The sequence below is a fragment of the Trichosurus vulpecula genome, chromosome 3, assembly GCF_011100635.1.
Source record: "Trichosurus vulpecula isolate mTriVul1 chromosome 3, mTriVul1.pri, whole genome shotgun sequence".
Lineage (NCBI taxonomy): Eukaryota > Metazoa > Chordata > Mammalia > Diprotodontia > Phalangeridae > Trichosurus > Trichosurus vulpecula.
The window spans coordinates 433,046,313-433,070,146 of NC_050575.1; the positions used below are offsets into that span (position 1 = coordinate 433,046,313).

General features: G+C 44.3%; 1 protein-coding gene across 1 annotated transcript in view; it reads left to right on the forward strand.

The window, feature by feature from the left end:
- Positions 1-23,834, forward strand: part of EXOC6B (exocyst complex component 6B) — a 618,488-nt gene that overhangs the window by 90,007 nt on the left and 504,647 nt on the right. The window contains exons 3-6 of the mRNA XM_036751845.1: positions 2,532-2,579; positions 4,649-4,739; positions 4,848-4,893; positions 11,653-11,857. Coding sequence (XP_036607740.1) covers positions 2,532-2,579; positions 4,649-4,739; positions 4,848-4,893; positions 11,653-11,857 — 390 coding nt within the window. The remainder of the gene's footprint in view (positions 1-2,531; positions 2,580-4,648; positions 4,740-4,847; positions 4,894-11,652; positions 11,858-23,834) is intronic.

The window sequence follows — 23,834 nt, forward strand, 5'->3', positions numbered from 1 at the left end:
CATATCTCTGTATCTCTACATTTGCCCATCCATGCTTGTTGATAGTGTAAGAAACTGTCATGTACTGTGCCAGCATGCCAGGATCTTGCATTGACAACGTTCTCCTGAAGGGGCTGTGAATTTGTATAGCTTTGTGATTTAACTTTTGTATTCATTGGTCAGGGTTTGATTTCTACCATGATACCATTCTACCATGGATGGTGCAGAAAGCAATGTTAACATGTATTCTGTCTCTTAATGAGGTGCAGAAACAGACACTTCCTAGTTGGAGGTTATTCTGCTGGTTGGTATTAGAGGTGTGACTTGGCCTGGAGCCCTCAGCATCTCCACATTTTGGAGGGGACGTTTGTGTCTTTTGGCAATAGCATGTGTTCTACTGATGAACGGGAGCGGGAGCATCTTGGGCTGTCAGCGTAGCACCTTTAAATGTTTTGAACAAAAAAGGATAAAAATAGTCGTCGTTCTTCTCACCAGAAGCATCGAGTAAGCCCTTCTGTAGATCTGTACTGAGCACTGTGGGAATAAAATCTGAACATTGCCCCTTCCATGACTTCCTTCTAGAGGCTGGCAGTGTGGGGGTAGCCATGTTAGTGATACTGTACGTTAAAGAAAAACACGTTAAATAAGGCATATTTGGTGGGGGCTGGCATATGAAGGAGTCTGGAAATTAGAAGTATTATTAGAAGAAATTTCTAATTTCTCTTGGAATTTGAGACCTGCAGCCTTCTGACGATGGGCTTATTTCTTCTTTCTCTCTTCTGTGAACTCTACTTTTCAGTCTCTGTGTACGACTCTTTGTTTCCCAGGCTTGTCCCACATTCTCCTGTCTCTGTGCCTTTTTGCAGACTGTCCTCCACTCCTGCACAACCTTTGCTTCTTGAAGACTCCCCTTGGCGGCCCCTTCTCCAGGAATCCTTCCTTGTCCCACCGAGTGGGAGATTTTCCTCTGGTGTTTCTTTGTCTCCCATCAGACTCTGCCTTTTGGCTTACTTATTTGTGTACATATTGTCTCCCTTCCTGTAGATTGTATGTTTCTTGAGGATAGGGGCCATTTGCCATTTTTCATTGTTTTATGATAAAAGTGCCTCACATAAAGTAGACAGGTATTTGTGGAATGGAAGTAAATTAAAAAGTTTACTGGAGGAAGTGGGATTTCCAGAACTCAGTCAACCAATCAGTCAACTTTTGTTAAATGCCTACTATGTGCCATGGACTGTTCTAAGCTTTGGGGATACAAGAAGGGGCAAAAGACAGCCCCTGTCTTCAAGGAACTTCCAGTCTAATGGGGGAGACAACATGCGAACAAATCTATACAAAGCAAACTATATACAGGATAAATAAGAGATAATTAACCGAGGGAAGGTGGTGGAATTAAGAGGGGGTGAGGAAGACTTCCTGTAGAAAGTGGATTCTAGTTGGAACTTACAGGCAGCCAGGGAGGTCAGTAGTTGGAGCAGAGGAGGGAGAGCATTCCAGGCATGGTGGACAGAGCTGAGAGAGGAGGTGTCTTGTTTGTGGGCCAGCCAGGTGGTCAGTGTCACTGGATCCAAGAGAACATGGTGGGGATCAGGAGCATTCTTCCATTTTTTCTAGCCTAATCTAACTGTTGGAGAAGGAAGTAGGATTAACATACAAAGGAAATGGCAGACCAGAGTGGGAGGGCTGCTTTGCAGAGCAAGAACATGGGTTACAACTTCATCTTTTCTGGTGACGAGAGGTTTGACCACAGACAATAGCTTCAAGACAGAATGGACAGGAAGTTCCCTTAGAACTCTTGGTGAATTACCTTTCTTTTCTGTTCTCAAAACTGGAATGGCCCATTCTACTCTAGGGGCCTTGACCTTTGTCCATAGCCATGTGAAGCACAGGTCAGGTTGACACAGCCCATTAATATTTCACATCTCTCTGGGCCCAACCACAGGCTCCATATGCTTCACTCTCTTTGGGGGGCTGAGTCATTTTCACATTGGCCTATACCCTTCCTCCACAGGAAAGTGGTCCCTTCTTAATATCCCATCTCGGAGTTCTTGTAAAGTCATCACCCAGACAGTTTCTTTTCATAGTAAGGGAAAGGTCATTGTATTATACCTGTGATGAAACATTCCTCCTTTCTTCATTTTATAGAAATGGATGTTTATACTCTCTGGGTTGTCATTCCTTACGAGGATTTGTATCTGCCTGCTGCCACGTTCTGCATGTTCTTTCCCCAGTTAGCCTTCACAAGCCCAAATTTGAATGAAAGCTTAGTGTCCATTTCCTTAAGTATTGTGGCTTGGAATGATTCAAAACCTATCTTCCATTAAAGTTAGTCTTCTCTTTGTGCAAAAGGATCTGTAAGTTGTGAGTCTTTATATGTATATAAAAATATATATATAATTTAACCTAAAATTGTATTTAATTACAGAAAAGATGTAACATATACCCTCTGCCTAGCCTTATTTTTGATTATATTTGCCTCCTATTACCCTAACAATGTGCAATCTGACTAAATGTTTGTTTCATATGACTTTCCAATTGTCTTCTTTCCACAGAATCAAGTGACTGATACTAATAGAAAACTACAGCATGAGGGGAAGGAAGTAAGCCTTATTTACCTTTTGAAAAACCTCTTCTGCCTCATATGGTTCGCTTCTGATAATCTTGTTTGGGGTTCTCTCTGTTTATGGTGGTGAGCGCTTGTGATGGTAAAAGTGTAGATTAGAGGCTGGATCCGAGCCACAGAGTGGTTGGCATATGTGTGTGCAGATGATTTGGAAGGGCCTGTCCAGCCTGAACATTCTTGGATTCTGGGATCTGACCCAATTTAAGTCAGTGAAGAGGCTGGCCAGCCAAAATGAGAGAAGAGGCTGCATCCTGGAATGGATTTACTGAACAGTTGATCAGAACTAGCGTGGCTAACGATTTATCATTCTTTTAATAGAGCAACAACCAGTCAAAACTATTGATCATGGAAACTTGGCACAGTCAGTTAATTGATATTAACTCACTTAAATAGAATATTATTACTGATCAGTGATAATACATCTCCAGGAAAATACCAATTCCTTAAGAGAGCTAGGTGAAGATATATCAAGTCAGGAAGACCTGAATTCAGATCCTGCCTTGGACATTGACTAGATCTTTAGTGTGGCCTGGGCTTACTTAACCCCTTTTAGCTCCAGCTTCTTCCATACAGCAAATGGGGATAGTCATAGCACCTGCAGGTAACACATGCTAGTGCTTTGCAAACCTTAAAGTCTTAGAGAGGGATTGTTTTTCCCCTTGGGAGCCATATTGCAATACTTTGTATATAGTAGGTGCCAAGCCCTAGGGATACAAAGAAAGGCAAAACCAGCTCCTGCCCCCAGGAACCCACAATCTAACAAGGAGTCAACATGCAAACCACTGTGCACAAACAAGTCACACCCAGGAGACACTGGAGATAGCAGAGGGCAGGGTGATTGAGAAAGGATTGTGACAGAAGTGGGACTTTAGCTGAGGCTTGAGGGAAGCCAGGAGGCGGAGGTGAGAAGAGAGAGTGTTCCAGGCATGGTGGATGGTGGGGGACTAAGAAAACTTATTAAATGGAATGTCTGGAAACAATATAGCAGAGTAGATGAAGTGCCAGGTTCAAGTTCTGCCTCCACCACACTGTCTGGGGGGTCTTGTCAATCCCTGTACTCCCCAGTGTTCCGGGCAACTCCCTAAGATGGGAACTGGAAGAAATCTTGTGACTGTAGAGAGAGTATCCTCACCTCTACCAAATAAAATCGCACCTCCAGCCCTTCTTCTTTTAAATTGAAACTAGTTTGCCTTTTGGGACTTAAGGAGAACCAGAGGTAATAAAGAAAATTGTTCTTTCCTTCTAGACCTATTGCAATGAATGCCAGAGGCTAGGAACACCACTAATTAAAGCTCATTTAGATTTGATTTGATTCACCCAAGCACCTTTTTCTTCAGTGTTCACCACAGCTGTTTTCTAATTTTAAACCTGTTCTGCCAGTTCTCTGAGCAAGTCTATTTTGAGGCCTTGGATGCTTCCTGTAAGGAGCATTGTGGATGGCCAGACTGGGTTCTTGAACCTTTTTTTAAAGAGATGGAGGCTACGGTACAGGATCACCTTAGAAAACAACCTTTAAAACATTGCAAGTATCTAGTGGTGTGGCAAGAACAGTCCCTTGTTCCTAGACTTACCAGAGGCCTTCCTCAGAAATGCCCCTAGCTCATCAGCTTGTGGCTTGTTTCAAGGCCCGCTGAGGTTGTGTGTGGCTAGGTGCATGCCAGCTGTGACCAAATGTCCTTCTAGCTTCACACTTGAGAAAAAGATAGAAATGTCCTTTCTGAGACCTGATAAAATCCCATATCAGGAAGAGTAGGGAGGAGCACCTGGATGGGGAGAGAGTGGGGAGGCACATGGGGATGGGGGATGGGGATGGGGAATGGGGTTGAGGGATGGGGATGGGGATCAGGATGGGGATGGGGGATGGGGGATGAGGAGGTGCACGGGGACATTTAATTGGTTGGGAAAGGCAGCTCCTTTGTCCATTGGCAGCTCTTACTATGAAACTGTCTAAGATTTCCTGGGAATTGAACACAAGGTAGAAGAAGGTAGGGGAAAGCTTTTTATTTACAACCATTGGCCTCATTCAGTTTTTTTCTTCCCTCCAAGCTGGTAATAGCAATGGAAGAGCTGAAGCAGTGTCGACTGCAGCAGAGAAATATTTCTGCCACGGTTGATAAATTAATGCTGTGTCTGCCAGGTGAGGAGTTAGAAATGGAGCAGGGGTCTGGGGCATTCCTTCAGCCTTCATTTGTCTTTCCCTTCCTCTAAGTAATGCTCTTATGGTATTTTCCCCTCTTCTTTCCAGTCTTGGAGATGTACAGCAAACTGAGAGAACAGATGAAAACAAAAAGGTAAGGGACTTCTGAAATGTCTGTCCTGTCATTGAACTCTAACTGAAATTTCTCCCTGGCTCTGCTCAGACCAGTTAGGAGGAAGATTCCCTCACCCAGGGTGCTCTCCATTAGGCTTTCTCACCTTTCTGTGGTACAGCAACAGCTTCTCCTGGGAGCTTGCTCTCTGGGTGGGTCTGCTGGCTGTCTTCAAAGCTCCTTGGGGCTGAGGGAGATGTAAAATTGAGGGAGCTTAGGGCTCCTGCCCTCAAGGAGCTCCTCATCTCATTGGGGAATGGGGCACAGACACAGATCGTGGTGCTACAGGTCTGTAAATGTAATGGCCTTAGCTATTATCCTTTGTTCTAGAAATGTCTTCTTCACTATTCACAGTAGAGGATGCACAAGAAAGTTTACAGACAGATGGTCGCTGGTACGAGACCATGCAAAGGAATGTTTCTTCATGTGCTTGCTTGCCTTGGGTTCTGCCCAGAAGAAACCTCTCTTAGAAGGTTTTCTCACTTCATCTCTGGACTGGGCACTGTTAGTGTTTTTCGTATATAAAATGATAAAGCCTAGACTCTTGCCTGAACTCAGACGCCTTTGTAGAGATCTTTGGCCATACTTCTAGGGCCTGAGGGAAACTGGAAATTCACTCTCCTTTTCCAAATTCAAATATCGACTCTCAAGTTTGGTCCTTTTGGCTATTTGGCCATTGGACTCTCTCAAGAGTTTTTTTATCTTTGGTTTGACTTTTAGTGTCCCAAGCTGATTGAGTGATGTTTTATTGCAGCCAGTTGAAGTGCTTGTTGAGAGTAGGTCATGATTTTTCTGCTTCTGCTGACCTTGACTTCCTTTTACTGAGGTGATGCTCTTACATTGTGCCCAGGGCCTGCTGGTTAGACAGACACCGGTCATTTCTGACACACACACACACACACACACACACACACACACACACACACACACACGAGCACCGTTAAGGAACACGGTCTCCAGTGTCATCTTGGAACAGCAAGGATAGAAATAGGGAGATTTCTATTCTGTCTTCCATTAGCATTTCCCGGACCCAGGGACTTTTTGGGGTTGATTGGGTTTCACTTTACAGCTCACTTCTTCATTGGATCTGTGGTTTCCTCAGGATGGTACAGGTGACACATTCTTCTCTTGGTCCTTTGGTCTGTGTCAACTTGTAACTTTTCTTTGGTCTGGGAGAGGAGGGAATCATTCAAAGGGCAATGGAGAAATAAATGGTGGATAGAAATCAGAGCTTGGCAAACTGTGGCCAGTGAGCTCAGAATGGTTTTTACAAAGCAGGTGATGTGCTGGATTTGGCTTCCAGGCTTTAATTTGCTGACCCCTGACATAGAGGCTTCAGCAGATTACCAGGTATGCAGCATGACATTGAATGAAAAAGTGTTTTTGGTTTTGGCCCAGTACATACCTCTGAGAGAGCCCTTCCTGTGTGTAAGGTACTGGGGATAGAGAGAGAAGAGCAAGAGAGCCCTTGTGCTCAAGAAGATCCCATTCTAGTGTGAGGAGACACAGGTTAGAGAAGGTCTCAGCTGCAAGCCAGCTTGATACACCCTGTGGTCCTAAGGTCTTAGCGGCAAAGTGGATGGTAATGCTTTTTCATTGATAAATCCATATCCGTTTCTGGTATTGAATCATTTGACAGGCCAAGGACTTTGGTGGTGAGAACCTTGGTTTCTGGGTCTTCCGCTGTGGCTGCTGAGGAGGTGGGGCTCGGCACTGGCTGAAGCCAGGTGGTATCTATCCATGGGCTGATTACTCAGGCAGTGGCTCTGGGGCTGAGTTGAAAGCAGGATCAGTGGTTGGAGAGTGAAGGAAGTCCCGGAGGATGCTCTTCCCAGGGCACTTGGGCTCGGGCTCTGACTGGACTGTCTCCATCAGGGCCTGAGGTGACATGACCAGGGTATGGTGACGATTTGACTTGCCTGGTGCCTTCTGCTTCAGCTCAGCTGGCTTTCCTGTCCTATGGATAATAGTTGGTGGGGATGGCCAGCCCCTTCTCCGTAAGAATTACTGAAAGATGGTCTTGGGGGTTTGACTGGCGGCAGGGCTGGGAGCTTTCTGTTTTGGTTAGGTTAGCTGGCTTAGTCTTTGGGATGTACTCCAGTTTTCTTCTTTTCCTTTCTCAGTCCCTGCCACATGACTTTCTTTTCTCCCTCACACCTCTAGTGGAGGTTTTACTTGGTCAGAGTGAGGTACAGCTCTCTAATAAAAGGTTCAGAAAGAGTCCCAGTGCATTGGAAGGCCCTGTCCATGTTTTCTTGGACCCTAGTGACCACTGTGTACTCAGGGGTACAGCCACTTATTTGCACTGAGTATTTGAGGTGGAGAATGAAGTTACGAATTTCTTGTTGTACTTGAGGAGGAGAACAAAGACGGGCATAAAGTATGCCAACAAAAGGACAGCGAAGGAATGGGGTGACATTCCTTGTTCCTAGGAGCCATTGGCCTTTGCACTGTGAGACATGAAAAATGTGGAGCTGTTCCCCCGGCCAGATGTTGGCAGCATGCGGCCGTGGAGCTCATCAGCGAATGCCTGACGTGTCCACAGGCCACAGGGGTAGATTCCTCTCATTCTATAAACAATGTTCTGAAATAGAATGAAACCCCAAAGTGTGTTTATCTCTTTGGCTTAATTTCTGGCTTTCTATCCATTCTTAAGTTTCTCTCCAGAGGAATCACATTTTATTGCAAATAGCTTTTCGTACCTAATTGTAGTATAAACAGTGCCCTGTTTACACTAAGCCATGTGAATTGTGCTGTTCTTTGAGTCTATAAAATCTGAGTAAAAACAACTTCCCCAAGACTTAACTGTAGCTTGTACTGAAAAACTTTTTGAATTGGGGAGAGAGACCTCAGTCTCCACCATTTATTTTTATTTTTGGAAGGGATTGGGGCAAATGTGACCACAAATGAAAGAGGCAGTGAGAGCATTAGGAGCCATTCAGTTCACCCTAATGTGGGAGATCTCCTTACACTGCTTTGTTCATTGATTGAAACAAATCTGCAAAACTGAAAATGACTCTTTTTTTAGGAGGGGGAGGAAAGGAAAAACAAATAGTTATGGAAAAAAAAAGCCAACCTGTTTTCTGCCTTTAGTTGGATAAATGTACATTGAAGTTGGAGGGATAGGAAGCATTGAATGACTGGAACTAGTTGTATAAGGAGAAATCTTTTTTTTTTTTTTGAGAGTTTTTATTTTTAGTTTACAGCACTCGGTTCTACATAATTTTGAGTTCCAGGTTTTCTTCCCCCCTACCTCACCTCCCTCCCCAAGGTGGCACGGAATCCGACATATCTTCTGTGTATAACACACTAGTCAAGTTGTGAAGAAGAATTATGACCAATGCAATGAATCATGAGAAAGAGGAAACAGAACCAAAAAAACCCCCAAAAACAAAAACAAAAGAGAAAAAAAAAGGGAAAAAAAAATGCAGGCATAAAGTGTGCCTCAATCTGCATTCAAACTTCACAGTTCTTTCTCTGGATGTAGATAGCATTCTCCATCGTGAGTCCTTTGGAGTTGTGCCTGCACCTTGTGTTGCTGAGAAGAGCGAAGTATGTCAGGGTTGGTCCTCACGGAATCCGTATATCTGTGGTTGTGTATAATGTTCTCCTGGCTCTGCTCCGCTCACTCAGCGTTATGTCGTGTAGGTTTTTCCAGGTTGTTATGAAGTCCGTATCATCCCCATTTCTTATGGCACAATAGTATTCCATTACTTTCATATACCACAGCTTGTTCAGCCATTCCCCAATTGATGGGGATCCCCTTGATTTCCAATTCTTTGCTACTACAAAAAGAGCCGCTATGAATATTTTTGTACACATGGGTCCTTTTCCTACTTGGGTGATCTCTTTGGGATACAACCCTAGAAGTGGTATTGCTGGATAAAAGGGTATGAATATTTTTATAGCCCTTTGGGCATAGTTCCAAATTGTTTTCCAGAATGGCTGGATCAGTTCACAACTCCACCAGCAATGTAACAATGTTCCAATTTTCCCACATCCTCTCCAGCATTTCTCATTTTCCTGTTTTGTCATTTTAGCCAATCTGACAGGAGAGATGTGGTACCTAAGAGTTGTTTTGATTTACATTTCTCTAATCAGTAGTGATTTAGAGCATTTTTTCATATGCCTATAGATAGCCTTAATTTCTTCCTCTGAAAACTGCCTGTTCATATCCTTTGACCATTTCTCAATTGGGGAATGACTTGTATTCCTGTAAATTTGGCTCAGTTCCCTGGATATTTTAGAGAAGAGGCATTTATCAGAGATAGTGGTTGTAAAGATTTTCTCCCAATTTTCTGCTTCCCTCCTAATCTTTGTTGCATTGGCTTTTTTTTTTTGTATAAGGAGAAATCTTTTGTGCTTGTGAGTTCACTGCCCATAAAGTGATTTGTGAAGCCTTTTTTCTTTATGTGACTTGTGTTAGAGGAATATTTCATTATTGTCAGAATAAGCTTTTGAATAGACTAGAATCCTTGGGCAAACTTAATTTTTCAAAAGAGCAAAAAGACTTCCAGGGCAATGAGAGGCGCATTCTCGTCTCCAATTGGCAGGTGGATAAAGCTCTGCCACCCTTCCTGGTGCTAGGGTTTTCACAAGTGAAGGAAGAAGAATTCCTCCAAAATGTAGTGACCAGAGGGACCTTGTTTTATGTTAACAGGACATACATTTTCATTTCCCAGGGCTGGCTATCTAGCTGGCTGACTCATTCAGGTCTTCTTCTTCCTCTTCCTTGGCCCTTGTCATTTGGCCACGGCCACAAAGTTTGGTTGGAGGGGCTAAAGCTGAAATTCGAAGCTCCCAAAGATAAAAGTGATTGGTTTCGATTAGCTATTCCCTCTGGGTAGTCAAGAATTGTGTTTTATATGAAGGTGCATAGGTTGTGTGTTGAAAATTTTGTTCCTTGAATTGAGCATAATCCTTGTGGGAGGAAGTTAATAGTAGTTCATGTATTTTATATGCTTTTATGTGAAGAAACTGAAGTTCCTAAAGCTTTAGTGACATGTGCATGGTTCAGATCAAGTCATGGAGCATTTATTAAGGGCTAGGCACTGTGCTCATCCCTAGAAATACAAAGAAGGGGTGCCCCCCCACCCCTTCCCACCACATCCCTGTTCTAAAGGTGCTCACAACTTAATGGTAGAGACAACATGCAAACAATTATGTGCAAATACCGTATTTACAGGATTGTTGGGGTCAACTCATGGGGAAGGCTGCTTGCAGAAGTAGGGCTTCAGCTGAGTTTGAAGGCAGTCAGGGAAGCTAGGAGGTTGAGATGAAGGGGGAGAGAGCTTCAGAAATGGGGGATGATACAGATTGTCACGTGGCTTCTGACTTTAACACCCCACCAAAACAACTCCCCCCGAATTGTTGCCAATCTCTCAATCGCCAGATCTGATGGCCTTTTCTCAGGCTGAGAACTGGATGCTTGTTATGGTTGGCCACCTTCATCTCCTGGATAGTCTCTCCTTTTTGGGTTTCCTGGGCCACGTCCTGCCTGCCCCACTGCTGCTTCTCAGTCTCTGCTGTCTCCCCAGCCACATCATGTCCACTCCCTCGGGCTGCTGCGTGCCAGGCCGGATCTGTGTAGCGGAGGCCCAGATCTTACATTCAGCCCAGCTCTGTCCCTGGAGCTTTAGTCTTCCATCAGCACTTCTGGATGTTTTAAATTGGATAATGTGGAAGCATCTTAAACTCAATATAGGGAACCCAGAGCTCATGATCTCCTTCCCCTAAATCCTGTCCAGTTCTATATGTCCTTATTTCTGTCAAAGGCACTGTTCCTCTTCCATCCTCATGGCTTTGCCACCTTGGTAAATCTGAATTGCTCTGCTCCTTATGCCACGTAGTTAATCAGTTGCCAGATCTTGTCGCTGCAGGATTTAGAACATCTCTTGCACCCTCTGCCTTCTCCACTCACACAAGCGCCCCTTAGTTGTCCTGCTTATCTAGTCCTACCGCTTCATTTTACAGATGAGGAAACTGAGGCCCAGGGCAGTTCATTGACTTTTGTTCACTCCAAAAGTAATAAATAATAAAAGTAACAAGCCCGAGAGATAGAATTTGAAGCCCGGTCATTTTCCTTTCCAGGGCTTCACATTACTTCCCATGCCAGAGCTTGGCTGTGACTGTCCCTGTCTGTGTCTGCTTAGTACCTTCTTAGCCTTTTAATAGGACTAATCTTTCTGGTGTACTTCCCGTCTACTTTCTGGTTTTCTGGGGCTCAGCTTCTTTAGGGAGAGAGGTCAGGGCATCTTTGTAATCCACACATAAATGCTCAGTATGACAGTCAGTCTTTGGCAACAGCCTGCAGAGGGTCTTGATTATGTCATCTGCTCAAACTCATCACAGTTCTGTGGGTCTGTGACTCTTTGATTAGAGGGTTTTTTTCTGTGCCTTGCATGCCATTGGAAGCCCTTTCCCTTTTTTTCCCTCCATTTTCTTCCCATGGTATCTTGCATAAATACATCTGCTGATGTGCTTTTCCTGTCCTCATCTTCCATGGCTCCATTTTTGGGTATCTCTTCATCTAGGCAACACATATGGAAGCTAAATGGCCTGAGGTTCTTCTTACATTCACTGTTATGCCTAAACATAATAGTAAGCCTGCTGTCTTTATGCTTGAAGAAAATGAGCTTGCCTTAGGAAGACTTTGTACTATTGTCATTTAGAAGAGATGAAAGGAGTTTGTGAATCTAAGAAATCCTGGACAGAACTAAATCTGTGGGATTCCTTTTACAGACATTACCCAGCATTGAAAACCCTGGAGCACCTGGAACATACCTACCTGCCCCAAGTGAGCCACTATCGTTTCTGCAAGGTTATGGTGGACAACATCCCCAAGCTTCGGGAAGAAATCAAGGATGTTTCCATGTCCGATCTCAAAGACTTCTTGGAAAGTATCCGAAAGCACTCGGACAAAATTGGGGAGACTGCCATGAAGCAGGTAGGCTTTAGATTTTGAGATCTGGTGGGCAATGAGTGTTTGAATGTTTAACTAAATGAAGATTTCTCTTTGCCCAGTGACTAGGGCATGGAGAGACTGGAAGACATTTTCACATGTCACCTTTGTCTTTCTGAATCAGAGAAAGGGACAAGCATTTATTAAGTACCTACTGTGTGCCAGATACTGTGCTAAATATGATCTGATGTGGTCCTTTGACAACCTTATGAAGTAGGTGGTCATCCCTCGTTGGGTTACACCTGGCTTGTGAATTGAAATTTTTGTCTTACTAGATGGATAGACTATTGACGTTGACTGTTGCTGCATGCCCTTGGAGTGCTCTCTGACTCATGATTTGCATGCCTTTTCTGTCTTAATTAAAGAGCCTGCCGGTTGTTAAAATCCTATTCCTTCTTAGTCCTTGTAAGGCGGGAGACCTAAATTTCCTTCTAGGTAAGGCCTCATTTGGGCCGCCTGTGCAAGGCAGGACTCTTGATTGGCTTCTTTTCCTGTCCTTTGAGCAAGATGGTGAGCTGGGTGTGTCTGTGTCTGCAGAACTGACTCTAAATAGGCCACATTGCTTAGGGTTCTCTCCTTTAAGTTTTTTCTCCTCTCAGTCTTTGTCTCCAGAGCTTCCAGAAATGTCTGGGCTCCTTTTGTTTCTGAATATAAAGAGCAGTAATGACTTACAGTACTATCTGCTTTTTTCGGTTTGGGTCATATTGGTTTTATTAAATTTCCCCAGCTTACCTGATGATGTACCATCTGAAGAGTAAATATAAGATCCCGTTGTTTATGGAAAGTGTTTGTATTTTGGCTCCAGAAGCTGGTTCTCGGTTCTTCAGGAGGTCATTTTGAGTTCTTATCACTGTAGACATGGAAAGAAGGACTCATGTTGGTTCATCTCCTGGGCCCAGCTGACCCTGGGGAGCTTCCTTCCAATGCTTTTCTGGTCCAGCGGAGGATATTTACCAATTAGACTTTGCTAAGAGGATGCAGATGCCTGGGTTTGCTGGGATTTGTTCTCCTCTCCATTCTGTCAGCCGTATGATATTCGAAGGGCAGAGTTTAAAATGAAGTGAAGGAAAGCTTTTCTTTCCAAATTCTATGACCATTTGATTTCTGGGCGCCATGCAAACTTTGTAGTTAAAAAAGTCTTTTTTTTTGGTTAGCAGAGAAGTGGTTGTGTTCTTCCTCGGGGCAATCCTTCTTCATTGTCATTAACTGCTGTTTTCGAAGCCCTCCAAAGTGAATGGTTCTGTTGTCTTGCTGCTGAACGGTCCCATATGTGCTGTCTGGCCCCATTAGAATTTGAGCTTTATGAGAGCAGGTACTGGCTGAATTCGGCCTCAGGCCTGATCTGAGGGCCGCTCTTCTTTACCTCGTGGCTTGGTGTTCTGGGAATCTCTTACAAAAGGGACTCGGCCTTTTCTTTTCTTTTGATGAAAGGTAGGGAATCTATCCAAGGAAACAGCACATTTCTGCAAGGGGACGGCCTCCATTTAGGAGACCTTCTCTACTGTATGGGCTGTTTTGGAAAGATAATGGCGGTTGGCCCTTTCCTGAACCTGCTTTTTTCAGGTCAGGCAGGATTCATTCTGTCTCCCCTGCCACTTCTTGGCCACGCCTTTCCTGGCCCTTGTTGATACTTCCAAGTACACTGCAGGTGTTGGTTTATTCCCTGTGTCTCAACTGCCAGATTTTCTTCCTTTGCTTGTAGTGAGTAGCATGCCTCGCTTTGTGGTGCTTTTCTTCTAAGCGCTTCTCCCATCCTTAATGGTGCAGAATTTGGTTGTTGTTGTTGAGTCATTTTCAGTTGTGTCCGACTCTTTGTGACCCCATTTGGGGCTTTTTTTTTTTTGGCAAAGATGCTAGAGTGGTTCGCCATTTTCTTTTCCAGCTCATTTTACAGATGAAGAAACTGAGGCAAACAGGGTTAAGTGACTTGCCCAGGGTCACACAGTAAATGTCTGAGGCTGGATTTAAACTCAGGAAGATGCGCCTGCCTGACTCCAGGTCTGGCATTCTATCTGCTGTGCCATCTAGCTGCCCCTTGTATATACTAGTCACTCAGTAAATGTTTGTTGGATAAATGTTAAGTGGTGGCAGAGGGCGTGGATAGCCTTGGAGATAGGAAGACCCGTGTTCAAGTCCTGTCCCAACACTTATGTGTGACCATGGTCAGGTTACTTAACATCTTAGCATTATCCCAGGTAACTGTCTACAACTGTAAATTACAAATGACTTGCTCATCTGCCTTGGAGGAAGAATTTTCACACTTAAAATTCCCCATATAGATGCCATCTTGGAGTCAAGAAGAGCTGGGTTCAGATCCTGCCTCAGACACTGGGTGACCCAGGGCAAAGCACAGAAGTGATCGCCCCACTTGTACAATGAAGGGGTTGGATTCAGGGGCCTCCCAGGTCCTCTCCTCCTCCAAGTCTGTGATCCCCTGGAACTAATAAAATAGTCTTTGTCCTTTTCATTCTGTAACTTTCTTTAGTATTTCTGTTGTGTGGTTTCGTTCCTCTTCTACTCAGAAACTGGAGCTGGCTTATTGAGTAAAGCGTCCGTCTTCTTGGATGTAGCTTTTTGCCATCCTCTGCCGTCCCACACTTGGCTCCTACTCTTTTCCATATAGAATGAATGGCAGAGAGAGAGTCCTGGTGATGGAGTCACTTATTGAGTGCCTACTGTGTACAAGGTGTTGGGCTGGCTTGGTGCTTGGGATCCCATGTGTGCCCCCGAGGAACAAAGCTTGGGTTTGAATCCCAGCTCACACACTTAGGTCTGGGATGTTCCAGGATCTCTTTGAGCCTCCGTTCTTCCATGGCAACATGGTGTTGCTAATGCTCACACTGCCTTCTTCACAGGATGGCCTTGAGGGCAGGAACCGTGGTTTTGCCTTTCTTTGTAATCCCAGCAATTAATGCAGAGCCTGGCACATGGCTAGCACTCAGCAAATGCTTGTTGACTGACTAAGAGGAAGTGGGACAAGATGAGTAAGGAGGAGGAAATGGACCAAATCGTGGCTAAAGGAGCCAGGTTTTAAAAAAGAAAAACTTGGTTTTTTTGTAGCAGGGCTAATGTGGCAGAGGGACCGTTCACATTTTTAGGAGAAAGGGACAGAGGGTTAATGGCCTCCTGTTGATCATATAGAAATGATCAAAACATCGCTCTTTGTTTTGTTTTGTTTTGTCTTTAACCTGGCTCCTTTATCTTGTTCCAGGCCCTGCTAACTGCTGAGGATACAAAGAAAGTAAAAACCATGTTCTTGCAGAGCTCACGGTTCTTATTCTTTAAGATCTATCTTTCTTTCTTTTTTTTAAACCACTGTACTTTTCCCAGTATCCTTCTGTTGTTCCCTCTTAGAGAGCTATGCCATATAACGGCATCCAAAAGAGGAAAAGAAGAGGAAGAAGAATCAGTGTAACTGAGCAGCACGTTGACAAAATCTAAAGGTGTGTTCAGTGTGCAGAGGGATGAGGTGGGGTGGGCGTGTCTGGTTCTTTGTAATTTTGCAGCAGTCACTGCGTATATCGTTTTCTTGGGTCTGTATTCTTCCCTCTGCATCGTAGACCTTTCCATGCTTTCCATGCTTCTCTGGGTTCATCACACACATCATTTCTTACAGTGCAGTAGTATTTCTCCACATTCAGGTACCACGCTTTGTTTGGTCATCCCCTAATTGTAATTTACACGTACCATATCTCTGTGTGTAACATACATGCTGTTGTTCAGTTGTTTCAGTCATGTCTGACTCTTCATCATCCCATTTGGGCTGTCCTTGACAGAGATCCTGGAGGGGTTTGCCATTTCCTTCTCCGGCTCATTTTACAGATGAGGAAATTGAGGCAAACAGGGTTGAGTGACTTGCACAGGGTCACACAGCTAGTAAGTTTCTGAGCCCAGATTTGGACTCTGGCCCGCCTGACTCCTGGCCGGGGGCTCGATCCACTGCACCACCAGCTGTGCATATACATACTAGGGAGTGTGGTAGAGAACATTGGCTCTGGAGTCCGAGGACCTGGGTTCAAACCCTACCTCTTATTTGAGGCTAATGGCCTGTGTGACTTTGCGCAAATCATTTAGCCTTCCTGGGCTTCAGGTTCCTCATCTGCATAATGAGGGGCATGGGCTTCATAGCCTCTGAGGTCTCTTTTAGCCCCCTCTCTCAGTCCTCAGAAATTCTGAGCAGTGATGCGTAGACTTCCTCTAGGAGATGAAAAACATTTGTTTTTGGAGGGAGAGTTTATCAGTGAACAAGCATTTATTAGGTACTGAGAATAAAAAGAAGGGCAAAATGCTGTCTCTGACCTCAGCGTCTAATGGAGAAGACAAGAATACAAAGAACATGTATTCCAGACAGGATAAATTGGAGATGAGACCAGAGGGAAGGTGGACTAGAAGGGATTTTTGTGAAGGTAGAACTTTAGCTGATGCTTGAAGGAAGCCAGCACACACCGATTAAGAGACAGTGTAGGGTATGGAGGACAGGTAGTGAGACGTTGCCAACAACAATGAATCTTGAAATATTCTTCAAAAAGGAATCTTTCAGGAACATGATTTTTATAAAGTGAAATGAAGTGTACATTTTAGGTGACTATTCAACTCCCTGATAGATCATCTTTTTAAAAAAATTTATTTATGTAGTTTTAGTTTTCAACATTCACTTTTATAAGATTTTGAATTCTAAATTTTTTCTTTTTCTTTCTGTCCCCTCTTCCCAAGATGGCATGTAATTTGACATAAGCCATATATGTACAATCATATTAAACATATTTTCATATTAGTTGTGTTGTGCAGAAGAATCAGAAGAAAAGGGAAAAACCATGAGAAAGAAAAAACCAAAAAAAAGAGAGAAAATCGTATGCTTCACTCTGCATTCAGACTCCATAGTTCTTTCTCTGGATGTGGATGGCATTTTCCATTATGAGTCTTTTGGAGTTGTCTTAGATCCTTGCATTGCTGAGAAGAGCCAAGTCTATGAAAGTTAGTCATCACACAATGTGGCTGTAACTGTGTACAATGTATTTTCTGGTTCTGCTCACTTCACTCAGCATCAGTTCATATAAGTCTTTCCAGGTTTTTCTGAAATCACCTGCTCATCATTTCTTATGGAACAATAGTATTCTATTACATTCATGTACTACAACTTTCTCCATTCCTCAATTGATGGACATCTCCTCAATTTCCAGTTCTCACCAACACAAAAAGAGCTTCTATAAACATTTTTGTACGTGTGGGTCCTTTTCCAATTTTTGGTGATCTCTTTGGTACTTGTAGTGGTATTGCTGGGTCAAAGGGTGTGATTGGATCAGTTCACAACTCCACCAACAGTGCATTAGTGTCCCAGTTTTCGCCCATCTTCTCCAACATTTATCACTTTTCTATTTTACCATGTTAGCCAATCTGATGGGTGTGATGTGGTACTTTAGAGTTGTTTTAATTTACATTTCTAGGAGATGGAATTTTAGAAGGGATCTCAGCAGAGACAGGGAGGGATTGGGTTTCATCGTGGTGAGGCCCTTCCAGGCTCATGCTATGATGTGTCGGGAAGTCTCCAGTGTGGACCAGGAGAGAGCTTTGCTTGCATTTAGTCATGCCTGTACACATCGGAGTGTCAGCCCTTCAGGGCAGGGGCTCTGCCTTAGTACCCCCAGCACCTAGCGAGGCGCCTCACGCGGGAGACTCCTAATAAACAGTCTGTTGACTTGAATTGAACCAAGCAGGTGACCCTGGAAGGCTGGCCAGCCTCGAGCGTCTCACTTCCGGGGGCTGTCCGCAGCCGCAGCTGACTTCTTTTATTTGGACACAAGTTTTGTCCTGTTGAAATCAGGGGCGAGGAGTGGTATCGGATGGAGTGGGCAAAGGCGGCCTTCCATAATTCGTCTGTCTCTTTGTTAGCAAACAGGATTCTCCCCTGAGCCTTGTGGTGATCCGTTTGCCCTGGGAAATAAGATTCCCACATTTTAGTAGTGAAGCTGCAACAGTTTTATGGGTCATAAAATGATCCAGTCCCTAGGGTTGATTTAAAGAGCAGGAAAACATTTTTTTTAAACCCAGCTTTCTTGGCAGATGCTAGTCAAGGACCTGTCCCTTGAAAGGTGTCCTCCTAGGACAGAGGAGCCTGGCACCTCAGCAGGGTGCTGGACTTGAATGAAGCCCTGGCTGCTGCCCGGGCAGCATCTGCTGGGCAGGGGGCTGAGGAGTGAGCTGGGGTCCCCTTGGAACGTTAGGTTTAAATTATACTTGTGCAAATACTCTTCAGCTGTGTGCCTCTCAAGCAGGAAAGCAGACACGGTTTGACATGATGGCAAACAAAGCAAATACTGTTTTTTGTCATGTAAAAACCTTGAGGTTGATGATGACAGAGTTGAAAATTTGATTTTGTGATAATCAGAATGATCTGTCTCCCTTGCATTGAGTCCATGGTTGGGGCTTGGCCCAGGTTCAGGGGGAGGCGATACATCCTTTGGCTCCCTCTGTTGGACGGGAAACAAAGGGTGGGGGTAGGGGTGGGGCAGAGAATGCTGTGAAGGGCCAGCCGTTCTGCAGCTGCCTGCGCCGTGGCCCTCAGCAGGAGAGAACAGGCCTCAGTGTCATTTCATTGAGAAACTTAACTTTCATTTAAATTGAAAACAAGAAAGCAACCTGCACCATCAAGTTTGTCTTGGGTAGTGTGTCAAAATGGCAGAGCCTCACTCTGCTCCAGCCCTCCTGGGATTCCCTGCCACCCCCAGATATTGTTGGTAGTAGCGCCATCATCCAATAGCTCGGGGAAGTCTTTTAGCGCACTGAACTTGCTCTTGACTTTGACCCTGCGACCCTTCCTTCAGATCTCAGTTGGGGAGTTGTTAGGAATGAATTAATCTTATTAACACTTGATGATATCCGGTACGTGTTTTTATTATATAGTTTAACATCTGAAATATGTAAGACATATGAAAAAGGCCACTCTCACTGGTGTGGTGTGTTAAGTACACACTCTAAGCACTGTTAACATTTCTACACAGGGGGCCAAGAACAACCAATCCCAAAGTCATTATTGGATAAAGTTGGGGTCTGGACAGCCGCACTTCTCTGCCTGCCTTTCAAACAGACAGATGGAAGCAAGTATATTTTTCATAGCATCAGTGGGATGAACTGTCAAAGCTTATGTTTAATAGGTAGTGAGCTCCCATTACAAGCCTGAATGGGCTGGTGTTCTTGTGTTAAGAGATATATTTTTAACGTTGCCTTCTTACTTTTCTTGGCTCAGGCTGGTGTTTTCTCAAGCCAGATATAACAATTGTGTGATTGAAAATAGAGATTAAATGTTTTATAATAGGGGCTTACTTCCCCTGCTTCTATCCGCCCTTTAGTAGTTAGGTTTGATGTTGTACTCTGAAGGTGTTGCTTCCAAGACCTCAGGGTTAATCTTCCTCCAGGGCCAGCTTACATGGTAACTATATCAACAGGGGCCCCTTTTCTCCAATTCAGTTACAATATGAGATCTAAAAACATGATCAAATTGAAATGAGATTGGAGGGCCACGGTGGCTAGAATTTGGTGTGTCACGTCTCAGGCAGACTGGTTTTGGGGCGGAGTGAGTACGTCACCAGTATCGGGGTTGCCTTTGCCCAATTTAGCTGCAAGTCTGAGGCCTAAATGACCAGTTTACGTCCCTTCTACTTCCTAGACTTTTCTTGTTAATTGTTTTTGTCTTTACAAGCAATTTTCATTTTACCACCAAGACAAAACAAAGTATACCGGCATGTTTTATAAGGCATCTGTACTTTGCCGATTCAACGTATCAGTGTTGCTGACTTTGGTGATCCACTTGTCCCCTTCCTATCCTTTCATAGCTTTGATGAGAGGATCTTCTTTAATTTCTTCTTCCTGTACCTTTAAATGGAAACCTGATGAGTCCTGCCTTGTTGCACGTCTTAGGAGGAATCTGATGAAAAATCTCCCCATACCTAGGGTGGGGTTGGATTGGCTAGCAGGCTCCTTTGGCTGGTGATGGTGAATGAGTTTGGCAAAGTTTTTTAAATAATAGAGGCCAAGCAGATTCGAAGAAATGGGGAGCAGGCAGCCCTTTTCTTCTCTGAGGCGCATGAAGCTGTAGCTGAGGCACCTGGTGATATGTGTCAAGTCTTAGTCTTTGTAGGAATAAGTGGGAAAGAGGGACTTGGTAGAGGAGGGTCTTCCCGTGAGCCCTGGAAAGCTGTCCTTACCCGGACTGTTTCGTTGCAGCTGTAATCTTGATTATGTGGGTCATTTCTCAGGCCACCATGGAAATAACTTTGGAGGCAGGGAGAGAGACAGTGAAAAATAAGTCCAGTTAAACTATGATTTGGAACCACTGTTTTGGTCATTTTTTGCCGAAGAATGGGAATTACAAACAAAAAGAACTTCCAGGTGCCTTTAGCAGTGCAAAGGACATTGGGCAGGAAGTCCAAAGACCTGTGTTCCATTAGCACCAACTGCTTAGTTTTTCCATTTGGAGAATGAGGCAGATGACCTAGAGAACAGGCCAGGTTCTTGTCAGAGCTTTCTGTGGGTCCAGGCTTTCTGAAGGGCTCATTCTTGCAGAGATCTGAGTTCCTTCCCAGTCTGTGACCCGTGAGGTCTGGGAGGAAATCCTGAGAGAAATCTTACATCAAAAAGAGAGGAAGAGCAATGGGCAAATTGAGTGTATCTGCAGGAAGATCACAGCAGAAGAGCCCTGCGGCTCCATGCCTTGTGACCTTGAGGCAGGCAGGGATCAGGCAGCTGATCGAGGCTGCTGCTTCCTTCTTGTGGAGGAGGAAATGAGGACCCTTGTGATTCACCTCATTTCTTCTTCTTTCTCTGGTCTCCCTCTGTCTCACCTGACTTCTCCAGTTCCCTTCCCATTCTGTGATCCTTCCACTTCTCCAGTAAAGATGCTGGCCCTTTGGAGCACATGGAGCAAAGGTCAACTCAGATGGAAAGTGAGGGCCCTAAATGAACGTGCCTAGAGTAGGTGACTCTACTGCGGGCTCCCGGAGGCAGCCATCCCCCAGGGAGAGATCGCAAACCCTCAATTCCTAGCGTAGCTTCTGTTTTCTGACAACATATGTGAATTAGCTCCATGATTGGAGCAGGCTGGGCACATTGTGATGGTCAGCATAACAAAATTCTCAGTGCAAAGGTGCATTTTTGAAAGAAATAAAAGCAAAAGTAAACATATTGCACCAGGCAAAACCCAGCTTCCTTTAACTTAAGAGTTTAACATCTGTACAATTCTTACTGAAGTCTTTTCTGTGTGATCCTTCCCCCTCCCCCACTTCGAGAAGAAACATTATTTTCTTATTCAAAATTGATTAGAAAAGAAAAAATAATGTGTAGGCATAGGTTACAGGTAGTTATACTTGAAAACAAAATACTCCAAAATTCACCCTCAGACTTAGGTGCTGAGGCCTTCTCCTGCAGAGGAGAGTCCCCTTTCCGCATCCCCTCCTGGACCTCCTAGGACCACTGCTTTGGTCCTCCCTGTTGTGAGTTTTGATCGTTTGGGTTTTTTTTTTTCATCTCCTCACTCATTTCAGTCTTCTTAATGTTTTTCTGATGCAGTTTTTGTGCTCAGTAAGGAAAACATCTGGTAGGGGACAAGATTAAAGTGCTTGCTGAGAGCTCAGCAATCCTAGGAATTCCCAACTGGGGCTGTTCGGGGCCCAGGTCGAGGAGCCTACTCTGGGCTCTGGCTCCTCAACTCACCCTTGGATGCCGTCTGCACGTGGCTGGGGCCTGGGGTTATTGAGGGAGAGGACAGTGCGGCAGTCCACACCTCCTGGCCCTGGGAGGCTGAGCACACACACACACACACACACACACACACACACACACACACACACTGTTCAGTGCCTTCCACAGAGCTGCAGCTCTATCTAATTTACTGTAAAATATACATACAGGAGAAAAACAACTTCCATATGAGGTGCAAGTGATTACCGGCTGTAGAAAAGAGGCTGATGGGAGGTAAGAAACCCACCCGCCGGCCTTCGGAATTGTTCACCCGAGGCTGCTGAAAGCCTGGGAGCCCCCATCACTTCTGGTGGCCTGTCAGAACCTCACTAACCCCTGTGGACCACATCATCCATTTAAATGGAACCATAACCACAGCTTGCTTTCCTAGATGCGATTAGACCTAGAAGACATTTATATTGAAAAACAAATAGCATTTTGTACTACTTTGTCCTGGAAGTGCTATGAAAAAGATGGTCTATAAATCAGTCTTTTGAGGTTTAAACACTTTTCCCCCCAAATGGGCAGGACTTATTCTCACTTCCTAAAGCTAGTCTAGTATTTTGCTGCTTACTCAGGGGAATAAAAGAGTTCCTAATTGCTTAATGAGAAGCATGAGGAGAGGACTGTGTACAAAATACATACATCTACATGCATGCCCATATATATATATATTCTCATTACTCCCACATTTATATGTATGTGCATGTGTATATGTATATATGTGTGCGTGTGTGTGTGTGTGTGTGTGTGTGTACACACACAGAGAGGTTTTTGTGACATTACTCTGTGCTGTTTTTCCTTCTACCTATCTGACTGCTTCTTCTCAGTCTCCATTGTTGCTCTTCATCCAGGTCATACCTGGGTGGTATCCTTCTGGGTGAGCTCTCTTCTCTTCTTTCTCTAGATAATTTCACTTGGTCACCTCATCACTTCTCGTGGATTCAATTTTCATCTTTATGCTTTAATCTTCCTATCCAGCCCTAACCTCTCGACCTCCAGCATCTCCAACTGCCTTTCAGTCCCATAGACATCTTAAACTCCACATGTCCTTTTTTTTTTTAATTTTTATTTTTAGTTTACAACACACAGTTCTACATAATTTTGAGTTCCAGATTTTCTCCCCTCCCTCCCCAAGACGGCATGGAATCTCATATAACTACCATGAATAACTTTGCATTGAATTAATTTATACACTAGTCAAGTTGTGGAGACGAATTATGACCAATGGAGTGAATCATGAGAAAGAAGAGACAGAACCAAAAAAAAAAAAAACAAAAAACCCAAAAACAAAAACAAAAGAGAAGAAAAAAAGGCGAGCATGAAGTATGCCTCAATCTGCATTCAAACTTCACAGTTCTTTCTCTGGATGCAGATAGCTCTCTCCTTCGTGAGTCCCCTGGAGTTGTCCTTGCACCTTACGTTGCTGAGAAGAGCGAAATCTGTCAGGGTTGGTCCTCACAGAATCCATATATCTGTGGTTGTGTATAATGTTCTGGCTCTGCTCCGTTCACTCAGCATTATGTCGTGTAGGTTTTTCCAGGTTGTTAAGAAGTCCATATCATCCCCATTTCTTATGGCACAATAGTATTCCATTCACTTCATATACCACAACTTGTTCAGTCATTCCCCAATTGATGGGCATCCCTTTGATTTCTAATTCTTAGCTACCACAAAAAGAGCCACTGTAAATATTTTTGTACATAACTCCACATGTCCTAAACTGAATTCATTATCTTTCCACCCAAACCCTCACCTCTTCCTGACTCTTGTATTATTACCCTTCCAGTTACCTAGGCTCACAATGTAGGTGTCATTCTCAACTCCACAATCTCACCTTCCATAATCAACCTGTCACCAAGTTCTGTTGATTTTGCCTTCATTACATCTCTCATATGCATCACCTTCACCAAATGAAGAAGCCTGCTGGGAAATGAATAGTCAGCTGGCCTGAGTTCCCTCCTTCCCTGGAGGTTCCAGGACCCCGCTACTCTCCAGTCAGAGGGAGGAGCTCAGGGCCAGAGGATACCTTCGAGGTGTCAGTTTGGGAGTTCAGGCTGCAGTGATCTTCCAGGACGGGGAGATTTGGGGGGCATGATGGAGCAGTTCAGAGAATTGTAGCCTCCTGCACTGGAAAAAAAAATCGGCTCTCCATGTGGAGGGGCAAGTCAGGGTCTTGCATCCAAGTGGCCTTCTCACCCTAGAAGATCTCTCTACCCTAGTGGCCTCC